The 12,470-nt window shown below is 37.8% G+C and overlaps 1 protein-coding gene across 2 annotated transcripts in view; it reads left to right on the forward strand.

Moving 5' to 3' along the window:
* ADAMTS20 (ADAM metallopeptidase with thrombospondin type 1 motif 20) overlaps window positions 1-12,470 on the forward strand; it is a 176,641-nt gene that overhangs the window by 83,948 nt on the left and 80,223 nt on the right. For both annotated transcript variants that reach the window (XM_027591604.2, XM_027591605.2), the window contains exons 17-24: window positions 983-1,149; window positions 1,301-1,430; window positions 7,461-7,587; window positions 9,095-9,305; window positions 9,437-9,601; window positions 10,084-10,248; window positions 11,049-11,168; window positions 11,759-11,866. In XM_027591604.2, the coding sequence (XP_027447405.1) occupies window positions 983-1,149; window positions 1,301-1,430; window positions 7,461-7,587; window positions 9,095-9,305; window positions 9,437-9,601; window positions 10,084-10,248; window positions 11,049-11,168; window positions 11,759-11,866 (1,193 nt within the window). The remainder of the gene's footprint in view (window positions 1-982; window positions 1,150-1,300; window positions 1,431-7,460; window positions 7,588-9,094; window positions 9,306-9,436; window positions 9,602-10,083; window positions 10,249-11,048; window positions 11,169-11,758; window positions 11,867-12,470) is intronic.

Here is a 12,470-nt window from a genome sequence, read left to right on the forward strand (position 1 = left end):
ATAAACATAGGGAAAGGGGGGGAAAAGGAAAGCAAACCATAAAAGACTTAACTACAGAGAACAAACTGAGGGTTGCTGGAGGGGAGGGGGATGGGGGCAATAGGGTAACTGGGTGATGGGCATTAAGAAGGGCACTTGTGATGAGCACTGGGTGTTGTATGTAAATAATGAATCATTGAATTCTGAAATCAACATTACACTCTATGTTAACTAATGAGAATTTAAATAAAAACTTAAAACGCTTCTGTTAAAGCAAGACAAAAAAAATTGATTTCAGATTTTTAAATGTTAATGAATGTGCCACAGTATATTGTCCTCTAGCTACTAATAGGGTGTAGGCTTCATTATGTTTATTTTTAGAAATTAGCTTTCAGCCTTAAGGAATTTCACCTAGGGCCAAAGATGAAAAGAATGCTTTACAAACCTTTCCTTCTGTCTGGGAAATTCTGGAAGGCCGTTGTTCAGTGTATGTCAATAGTGATAGAGTGCCTCTATCATGAAAAAGATCCAAACAGTTATATGGAGAATAGTATGGTCATTGCATGGCTCCTTAGGATATTGGCCCCTAGAATTTTATAGGTTTGTACGTTTTTTCCAAGAGAAGCATAAATGGATTATTGCAGCAGTCTGGGTGGTGTTCTTTTCCTCACCATCAATGACCAGGACTGGTTTAGCTGATGTTTCTCCAGCGTCTCTGAGTTCTGTTTTTCCTCTTCCTACATGTCCCTCCTGAAGCTGCAGGCCTCTTGAAAGATGACCTTCTCAGAAAAGTATAGGGTAAATTTAATATCTTTAGCTGATATGCTGTAGCTTCCCTTTGTATGGATTAGATAACACATTATAGTAAAACACAATTTATTTCCTCAAAAATAATTTACATTTACATTAATTTCAGAAATGGATTTGCATTTTAAAAGTTAAAATACTTTTTGTATTGTTGATTGTACTGTTTTATTATTTCATGAGTCCTGTTCTTTTACAGCATTATCTGACACTAAAGGGAATTTTCTTTTGAATGGGAATTTTGTTGTAAGTATGTCAAAAAAAGAAATCAACATACAAGGAGCTATTTTTGAATACAGTGGTTCAAACAGCTCAATTGAAAGAATTAATAGTACTGATCGGCTGGAAGAAGAAGTTGTTTTGCAGGTAAATTCTCAGGAGTCATTAATAAGACTTAGTTTTAACCCTATTAGTAAACTGATGGTTAAGGACTTTGCATTTATTAAATATAAAAATGATGTCTTTCAAGAATATCTTTTTATGAATTAATTATATGCTCCTGTGTATTTCTATTGAGGTTTTGTGTGTGGGTAATTTATACAACCCTGATGTACGATATTCCTTCAATATTCCTGTGGAAGAGAGGAGTGACCTATTCACATGGGATCCATATGGACCATGGCAAGATTGTACCAAGATGTGTCAAGGTACACTGGTATTAAGTAAAAGAGAAGTTTGCCTTGCATGCTGGTATAACTTGGAGTACTTTGGGGCAGTCTGCCTATGGAGTCCCCCAACTGTCTACACACACACATCACCACACCAACATACAAAGTTTTCCTACCCTTTTTCTTCTACTTTTCTCCCCATTCATTGTTTCTGATACTTAACAGCCTCATTAGTCTCTCCCCTTTACAACATTCTCAATTACTGCTTTTTTTCTCATTCTTTCTTGCAGTTGAAAGAAGTTTCTCTAACTTGTAACACTTGTTGGGGGGGGATACAATCCAAAACCCTCAGTGGTTGCCTGAAACTGTAGATAGTATTGAACCTCATATGTACTATGTTTTTTCCTATATATAAGTTAGGCACAGTAAGAGATTAACAATAACTGATAATAAAATCAAACCATTGTAACAATATACAGTTGACTCTTGAACAACACAGGGGTTAGGAGTATCAACCCCCCGTGCAGTTAAAAATTTCACATATAGGGATGCCTGAGTGGTTCCGTCAGTTAAGTAGCTGCCTCCAGCTCAGGTCATGTCCCAGATTGAGCCCCACATCTGTCCATCTCCTTGCTCAGCGGGGAGCCTGCTTCTCCCTCTCCCTCTACTCCTCCCCCTGCTCTTGCGCTCTCACTTGCTCACTCTCTCAGATCTTTAAGAAAAAAGTTCACATAAACTTTAGACCTCCCAAGAACTTAACTGCTAATAGCCTAATGTTGACTGGAAACCTTACCAATAACAAGCAGTTAACACATATTTTCTATGTTATATGTATTAAATACTATAGTTTTACAATAAAGCAAGCTAGGGAAAAATACTAAGAAAATCAGAAGACAAAATACATCTATGGCACTGAAGTGTATTTATTGAAAAAACCATGTGTGAGTGGACCTGCACAGTTCAAACTCATGTTGTTAAAGGGTCACTGGTACTTAGTGAAAGTTCTGTGAACGTGGTCTCTCTCAGAATGTATTGTACTTGTGATGATGTGAGGTGATAAAATGCCCACGTGAATGAATGAATGAAGTGAGCTGAATTCAGTAGGCTTTTGACAGCATTAGGTTCTATTGACCTTCAGCTGGTACATTAGAAAGTGGATCATTTTCTGGACTGTGGTTGATGCAGGTAACTGAGAGCACAGAAAGCAAAACCACAGATGAGGGGGGTACTAATATATGCTGTTTTCCAGTGAAATAAGTGTTCTCTCACCCACTCCTCTCCATACACTTTCCCAGTAACATATCTCCTCCTTTCAGTAGTGGGGTATCTGACATCTTTTCATTCTCTTATTTTTCTTCCATGACCACAAGAAAATATATTTGTACTGTTGGCATGAATAACTGAAAGGAGCATAGTGGGAAATGGAAAAGCAGGGACATTTATAGTAGAGCAAAAAAAAATGAAGAGACTGGAGTCTTTGGGAAATCTGTAATTATGGATACTTAATTGAGTAATACTTTTCAAGTCAGTAAGTTTGAGAGACTACTTAAGTTTTGAATTAAGACCCCAATTCTGCATTCAAGTTTTAAATTGTGGTGGATAAAACCAGCATGAGTAGATTTTCTTGGCATAAGGTAGCAGATGCAACGCTACAGGTATGCAGGGAGAACCACAGAGAAAATGGAGCCATTTGTTAGGAGATTCAATCTGAAGGTACAGAGAAATTTGGTGCAGTGGACTGGAGAAAAGTTTTGGGAATTAGGGGAGCGGTGGTCCAGAGGAGAGGGTGCTCAGAACCATATGGAAATGAGCTGAAATAAGGTGGGTAGCCAGAGGCAGTGACAATGGATTATGGGAATGTGAGGGACAGACTAACAAACTGACCTCAAGGTGCCAAAGAAATTGTGGTGCCCCATTCAGAAAAAGAAAAAACACAGGCTTGGTCCTGTGATGTCGGGATAGTGGTGCTCAGAATGATTGCATGGGAACAGATGTTTTCACTGGGACAGTGTCTCTGGAGGGAGGCTGCCATAGGTGGTCAAGACTGACTGGCATAAACACTGGAAGGAGGAACAAAGCTTTGGTAATGGAGAAATTCATTTGACAGAAGGATCCTAGATATGCCTCACAAAGGGAATGGAGATTTGGGGAGCAGGGAGCAGTGTTCCAGCACTGAATGGGTACACTGGTCTGTGGCAGTGGATATGGGGAGCCAGGAACAAATCCAAACATCAGATGAGTGAAGGAACATGCAAAAAATATGGGGAACACCCAAAGTAAAGAATAGCAAGCTCCAAATAGAAGGTTGGACATGACATGATGAAATGGTTTGGGAGTCTGAACCAGAAAGAGATCTCTTAAACAATTCTGGGCTGGAGGGGAAAAAACTGTTAGTTGAGTCGCCACATAGTATACTATGGTTATATTACCTCTTTGTATGTAACTTTTTAGTGTCTCTAGAAGGAAATTCCCTCAGGGACACCTGGGTGGCTCAGTTGGTTAAGCATACCAATCTTGATTTCAGCGCAGGTCATGATCTCAGGGTCGTGAGATCAAGCCCTGCATCAGGCTCTGCTCTTGGCATGGAGCCTACTTAAGGTTCTCGCTTTCCCTCTGCCCCTCCCCCAACCCTGTGTGCGAGCACGTGCACTTTCTCTCTAAAAAAATTAAAAATTAAAAAATGAAATTCCCTCAGTTTTGTTATTCTGTGTACTGAATGTAATGAGTTCCCAAACTTTGTTAAGATTTTATTTATTTGAGAGAGAGAAAGAGATAGCAACAGAGAGCAAAAACAGGGAGGGAGAGGGAGAAACAGGCTCCCTGCTGAGTAGAGAGCCCATGTGGGTTTCAGTCCCAGGACCCTGAGATCATGACCTGAGCTGAAGGCAGATGCTTAACTGGCTGAGCCACCCAGGTACCTTATGAGTTCCCCAACTTTGTGAGAGCTATACATTTTATCATATTTTCAAGTGCATTGTCTATTGGTTTCAATTTTCCTTTACTTTTTAATCAGTCTACTGTTAATATGGCCCTCTTTTTTCTTGCTCTAATTTGGTTTTGTTGCTTTTAGTCCTTTTACATGGCTGTTATCTTGAACTTTTCCCTTCATTATTGTTCTGGGGATTTCCTTCTGTGTTGGATTCCCTGTTTTCTACATCCCATGAATTCCTCTTTTTACTTCCCCCACTGGTAGAATAGATCCCTCAGGATATTCCTGAGAAAGAGAAGTAGTTTCTTGTGACCTTTCATATCTGAAAATGGCATTATTCTACTCTCACATTTGATCAGTAGTTTGTAATAAATTCTAAGATTATTATACTTTAGAGGGTTGAAAGTCTTGTTTTCTGGTTTCCTGTGTTTCCACATGACACTTTCCTTTGTGGAAGTTTGTGGCTCCTGTCTTTAATTCTAGTGTGAAATTTTAGGACAATTTGCCTTGATGTTGGTGTGTCTTTCATCTATTTTCCCAGGTCATTAGGATGCCATTCACATTTGGAAACAGATTCTTTGACTTGAGAAATTTTACTGTATGATTTCTTTGGTAGTTTCCTCACATTGAATTTTCTCTTACATGTCTCTGAAATTTGTATATTTTAGACATTCAACCTCCTAGACTGATCACTATTCGCTAATTTCTTTTCTGAATTTACAATAATGTTTTTACCCCTAACATCTTGCTTTTGTTTCATAGATGTGTAGTCTCTGGCAGTATTATTCATAGTCTTTAAATTTTCTTCTGACATAATCTGTTTCGTTTTAGTTTTATTTCATTTTTGTTTATTTTGGTCTTGTGTGTGTTAGTGTATTTCCCGAAATGTCTGTTGATCCTTTGCTATTTGTTCATAATTAAGCCTAAAATGCTGATTGAAAGTTCTGGGTTGGTCAGGTAAGTCAAGTAGGACCTCATTATAGAGTAATTGGATCACTCAGTAGCCCTTTCATATGTCATTGGAGGAAAAGCCCCACATGTCATTGTCAGTTGATCTTTTGGGGATTAAGGAGCCTCTCAAGAGAGGAATCTTTTCATCTTCTAATGGTCAGCAGGGGGACTTGGGAAGCATAAAAGCTTGGAGCCAGAGGGAAATGGAAACAGTCCAGTAGGCCTGGTTCTCATCATTTGGTATGGAGACATTTTCTTAATTCCCCTGTTTTTGGAACAGTGCTTCCCCAACTTCCCTGAGCTGTCTGTGCCTTCAAGTTCAGTTTCTCTAGAACTTTGCTGTCAAGTATGGTAGCCACTAGCCAAATGGAGCTAGCCCATTGAAATATGGTATGAGAGTGAAATGCACAATGGATTTTGAGAGCTCAGTGTGAAAAAAAATACCAATTTTTATATTGATGTTAAAATGATATTTTAGATACTTGAGGTTAAACACATTAATATTAATTTTTTCACCCATGTTTACTTTATTAACGTGACTACTAGTAAATGTGAAATTACACATATGGCTCACATTCTATTTTTATTGGATAGTGCTGCTCTTGACTAGAAGGGTAGGAGTCTATTCTTCATAAATGCTTTTCAATACATTATCCATTTTTTTTCAGGCCTACCCTTCACACATTCACCTCTTCAGCAGAACCTGGTGTTTTCAACGCTGGGATTTTCTTGGATTCTTTGGCATGAATGGTTTATTATTCACTTGTTTCCTCCACAGGCTTAAGTTTCAGCTTTCTTGGCTCTGATTTCCATCTACTTTTCATATTCAAAATCTCCTTTTCTTACTCACTGTGTTTCCTTTTTTATTCTTTTTGCTCTTTTAGGTTTATTCCTTTTCAAAATTCCTTATGGTTTTTTCAGATGGTATTTAGGAAGGAGCAAAGATAAACATGCATGTTCATGTTTGGCTAACTGAAAGTATACAGTGGAACTTTGATGAAACAGAAACTTGATCGTGTCACTGACTGCTTAAATTTTTTCCTGTCTCCTCATTGCAGAAAGTGGAAAGTTCTGTCTACTCTGGCCCTTTATAATCACTTTTGCTTATGCTGTGGTTATGCTGCATACAACCAACCAGTAAATCTCAATGGCTTTGAAAGACCAACATTTATTCTTTGTCCTATGTTTTAGCTGTTAATTGGCTATGACTGTTCTCAGCTTGGTATCTGCATCCATGTCATTTAAAAAAAAATTAAGACTATTTTTTAGAGCAGTTTTGGGCTTATAGAAAAATTGAGAAGGTACAGAAAACACACACATTCTCTTTTTCACCTCCCCCCCACATTCCCCTTTTAACATCTTGAATTAATGAGGCACGTTTGTTACACTTGATGCATTATTAACTACAGTCCATAGTTTACATTAGGGTTCACTCTTTCTGTTATACATCCTACGGGTTTTGAAAAATATTTAATGGCACATATCTACTATTACAGTATCATGCAGAATACTTTCACTGCCCTAAAATTCCCTCCCTCCATGCCCCCTCGAACCTAACAACCAATGATCTTTTTAATATCTGTGTCTTTTCCATTCACGATTCCAGGCTGAAAGATCAACCCCATCTGGGAAAGGCTGTTTTAGAGACAGGGGAAAGGGAAAGTGAGCTGGGCAGAACTATATAGTAGCTTTTAAAGCTTCTGCTTAGAAGTGGAAAGAGTCACATCCTTTTGCAGTTGGTTGGCATAAGCCCAAAGTCAATGAACAGGGAAGTATATTCCTCTCACAGGAAGTTATAGTAACATTGTAGCAAGTGGAGACATGCAGTTCTCTAATGAGGAAAAGGGAAGCAAATAATAGGGAACCCATAACGTACTACATAGCATCAGTGCCAACCCTGACCACTCAGCTCTCCACTAATCAGTCCAGCCAGCTCTAATGAATCTTTTTCTATTCCATATCTGGCCCACCCTCCTTATGTCTCTTTACTAAGTAAACTCCTCAGTCTTTCAGGATTCAGCTTGTTTACTCCAGAAAGTCATTCCTGACTAAATTAATATGCAATTGGAATCCTGTGTTGGAATTTTTTTGCTTTCTTAGCTGAATCCTTTAGGTTATTAGCAGAACTAAATAATTCTAGAACATCTACTTAAAAGAACTTTCCTTATTTTCATTTGACTTTGGCCAAGGTCTTCACAGAAGAAAAATTACCTGCATTCGGAAGAGTGATCACATGGTAGTGTCTGATCAAAGATGTGACCACTTACCACTTCCATTGTTTGTGACTGAAAGGTGCAATACAGACTGTGAACTAAGGTAAAAAAAAAAAATGTGTAATGTAACCAGTGTATGTATAATGTAACCAGGTTAAAATTAATAAGTAAGATAAGATGTAAAGCATCTAGTACAGAGCCTACTTAGATGGATATGTAATTAATGTCTATCCTGTGTCCCTGCTGGTATAAAATTTCAGGCTCACTAATTTATTGTGAGACTTGGCAACTGATTTGAATGTTTGTTCGTAGTATTTGATGAATACCAGTATATAGGCCTCAAAATTTTGTGTAAGAAATGGAAAGAAATTTTGTAAAATATATGGGTAAACTCTAAACTTAAAATCCGTGGTTTAAAGATCTGAAACAAATTTTGTAGAATGATTGTATAATTCCCTTTGAACTTATGAACCAATAAACTTTTAAAAGTTTAAGGATTAAAGAATCAGTAGATTGGTTTCTTGATCTTATCAATATCTTGTCCATTAAACATTAAGAAACATATGATCCTAAATTATGGGGCAGGGAATTTTCCACTTCTCAATTTCCTCTCTTTTGGTGGGGGTCATGTGGGGGGTCTTAGAGCAAAGCTAAGAACAACCCCACCTAGTGAGTGACCATTAACATCGAGGGATGGCCAGAACCTCTCATTCAGCAAGGAAGATCACTTTTATATATTTATGTTGTTTGAAGGCATAGTGGAAGAGCTGCTTGAGTAAGTCTCATCCAGTTATTGCCCTGGAGTGAAGCACAATGAAATCCTCCAGTTGCTATTGGGAATTGAAACAAATTCTGTGAATTCTATGCTCTGTTATACTGTTGCACTCATATTGTTTGATAGATTGCTAGACTATAATTGGGATAATTTGGCTAAAATTAGCAGATTTTTACTTGCAGAAAAAAAAGTTTTCTCTGAAAATATGTCTAAAAATAGATTACAAGAATCAGAAAATGTGATAGGCTCTATAAAAACCTAGTTTTGCCAACTTTTAAAGGCTTGGTCTTAATCGATACAGTCAGATTCCCAGATATTTCCTGATTATGAAATACTTTAGTGTGGTTGCATAGAGAGATAGCACCTGATTGTGAGTCAGATATATTCAGCCCTAAATCTGCCACTAAGTAACGAGGTAATCTTGATCTAAACCAGCTGTTTTCAAAGGCTTTTGGGAAAGCTTGGGGTTCCTTGGACCTACCTCCAAAGGCACCACCAGATGCCAGAGTGCAGTCACGAGGTAATAGTGCTGCCTCCGTATCTCCAACTTTAACCAGACCACCTCCGTTTTTATATATTTGGAGAGCAAGTTAAATTTTATTTTGTCGGGGAGTCAAGCATTTATATTATGTGAACACATCTCTGAGCATTATTTTCTCATCTATAAAAATGAAAGTCTGGGCTTGTGTCAGAATTTTTCATCTAATATATCAAGTATTTTCAGGTGGCTTGTCAATCTTTTCAAAATTGATTCATATGCATGAATTTCTCTGAATCCATATTTTTAAATTGCATTAATTGGCATCCCTAAGTGTAATAACATCCTTTTTTCTAGGTGGCACATCATTGGCAAAAGTGAATGTTCATCCCATTGTGGTCAAGGATATAGGTCCTTGGATGTCCACTGCATGAAATATTCCATTCATAAAGGGCAAACTGTTCCAGTAGATGACCACTACTGTGGTGACCAACTTAAACCTCCCACACGAGAACCCTGCCATGGTGACTGTGTCTTAACAAAGTGGCATTATTCAGAATGGTCCCAGGTACAAATAAACAGTATTGCTTAAGAAAAGTCGCCCCCCCTTTTGTTAAATATTTGTTATTCTATATTTTTGTTAAAATCTTAATTTTTTCATTTGTCACCACTGGTTTTTGTTTTTGTCCTTTTAATCAGTGTTCCAGGAGTTGTGGAGGAGGGGAAAGGTCTCGAGAATCTTACTGTATAAATAACTTTGGCCACCATCTTGCTAACAGAGAATGCCAAGATATTCCCCGAGTGACAACCGAGAATTGCAATGAATTTTCCTGTCCCAGTTGGGCTACTAGTGAGTGGAGTGAGGTAACATTGAACAGATGAGGCTAAGAACTGTTACAATATTTTGTAGGAAAGCTTTGCAATTTAAGGCTGTAAAGAAGTCAAAAGTAATTTGTTCTTACTTTGTAAATAACTATTATCAAGGCAATAACAAATTAATGGTTTGTTCTTAAATTATTTATACTGTCTGGCTAACAATAACATTGATTGGTGTTTAATCACTAACCATTTTCATAAAGTCCCAGTGTCCACAGTAGCCTGAGATATATACTTAAGGTTAGTTTTGTACCTTTGTTTCTAGGACAATTGGATGCTGCACTGGGATTTGGGCAGCAAATTTGGGGTGGCTGATCTTACCTGGTGAATATCTCTGGAGAACTGGAGGGAAAATGTCCTTAGGAATGGTCTTTCATGTGCATTTTAATGTGTGACTTGATCATTGTGTCATTTTTTTAGGCATTTATATTGACTAATATTAAAAATAATGATCATTTGTGTTCTTTCAGTGTCTTGTTACATGTGGAAAAGGAACAAAACAGCGACAAGTGTGGTGTCAGCTGAATGAAGATCACTTGAGTGATGGTCTCTGTAATCCAAGTACCAAACCTGAATCTCTGAGACCGTGTGAGCTTCATACATGTGCTTCCTGGCAAGTAGGACCGTGGGGTTCTGTGAGTATGAGAATGGTTTTCCTGATTTAATTCATCTTTATAGAATAGCACCAGAATTGTGGTGTGTTCACTCTCTTAATGGAGGCCACTAAATTTGGGTTGGTTTTTTAGAAAAGTATCTTTGAAATGTAACCTCTCATCTACAATTTTATCAGTGCTGCTAATTTTGCTGTGGTAAATAGTTCAGCTTTGCTTTTGAACTCACTTGTTAACCAAAATGCTGCAAATATATTCTTCAGCTTTGTTTAAGCTATAAATATTTTTATGCTCTGTGTCTAAATGAGCTTTACTGCATTTAGAGTAGGCATTGTTTTAGAAGTTTTGCCAAATAGGCAGCTAAGAATTTGCAGGATGAGCAGTGGTCAAGCTGGATGAAGATGGACAGCCTGTTAACCCATGGAGGTTGCCACTGTGGATGGGAAACCTTATCTGATCTTCCATTGAACTTTATGCTCTTCCTTCTTCATCTCTTTGAAATTTATTTAGCATGTTAAAAGACCAGGTAGATTTTGAAAAGTATTTAGTCCCCCTAAATTATGTTAACTCTGCCCCCAAAATATCAAGGCTCTATTGACATTTTTACATAACTTTTTAAAGCTACGATAACACTTGTCCATTTTAACATCACTATTATCTGTCTACCTTGGAATAAATGCATATTGATTACACTTGCTAATTTTGTATGGGATCCGATGTAAAGGACTAATGAAAAGATCTGAAAGTATGTTAACTGTATTAAGAAAATTAGGCTAATATAATTTTTGAGTAATGGTGTTGGATACGTGCTTATGTTCTTCCAGTGCACGGCCACATGTGGACGTGGGTATCAGATACGTGCTGTTAAATGTGTCAATGAGCTGCTCAGTGCCGTGTTAGATGATGGAGTCTGCCATGGAGCCAGCCGCCCAAGTGACAGGCAGGTAAAGGACACCTCTTCTTTATGGATTATAAACAAAAAGATTTGTTACAGGAGGATGAATGTGTTAAACTTACTTCATACGTATTTGTCCTACTAATATCCCTTGCAAACACGTTTGTGCACATGTATGTTGGAGAATTTATCTTTTTTAAAGTGTTTCCAGCTTTATAGCTTTATGAACTTTTGTAGTCTTTATCCTCCATTGAATCACTCATTTAACATAGATGTTTTCATCCTTCACACTGCAGAAGGATAGTATCTATTTTGAATACGGCATGTTGTACTTTCTGGGGGTAGTGTTCTGTGTGCACCTCAGGATATTTCAGCTTAGCGGTATATTTGAAGGATTATTGCTCTTTTTCTTTTCAACCACCGGATAGAATGATCCAAACCTTAAGATTCAGATTTGTACTAACCACTTGTAGCCCTCAACAGTACTTTGTACTTCTGAAAAATTTAAACTTTTACATTATTAATTTGTAATTCTGCAGCTATTCTTGAATTAGACATGTGGAAGAAATGAAGTATAGAATTTAATAGAAATCAGAGTGAATTCATTGATGTTTTGAGATGCATTTTTCTTTTGAACAGGACTGTATAGTCATACCTTGCCCAGTTATCCCTAAAATTGGGGCCACTTCATTGTCAGCTGTTCCCATAGGAAAGATAGCCCAATGGCGACATGGTTCTTGGACCCCAGTAAGTGAATTCCTTTAAGAAGTACAGTGTTTGGGGGCACCTGGGTGGCTCAGTTGGTTAGGTGTCTGACTTTGGCTCAGGTCATGATCTCGGGATCCTGGGATGGAGCCCACATTGGGCTCCCCAACTCAATGGGGAGCCTGTTACCCCTCTTCTTCTCCCTCTGCCCACACATCCCCCCCACTAGTGTTGTCTCTCCCAAATAAATACCTTTTTTAAAAAAAGTACAGTTTTTGTATTATGGAGGCTTTTACACATCAACAATGGTTGCTTCAGTTTAGCCAAATTAATGTTATGCATTCATCCTCAGGTAACTTAATGGATTAGAAGTGGTGTAGGGTTCAGAAATAGATAATTTACTGGCTAAATGCTGCTCTATCCTGCTCTACCCCGAGCTCTGTGTCTCTGGGCAAGAAATTGAAGTTTTCTAGGTCTGTTTTCTCATCTACAAAATGGGGATGATAATATTTATCTCACAGGTGGTTATGCAAAGCAGACATGAAATTAGGCTTTTTATCAGTCCTTATTTGGAGTATATGCTTTGCTTTAATCTTATATAGAAGCTATATTAGTAAGCTTCAGGTATTCTCTGAATATTTTAATT

The sequence above is a fragment of the Zalophus californianus genome, chromosome 9, assembly GCF_009762305.2.
Source record: "Zalophus californianus isolate mZalCal1 chromosome 9, mZalCal1.pri.v2, whole genome shotgun sequence".
NCBI classification, from domain to species: Eukaryota; Metazoa; Chordata; class Mammalia; order Carnivora; family Otariidae; genus Zalophus; species Zalophus californianus.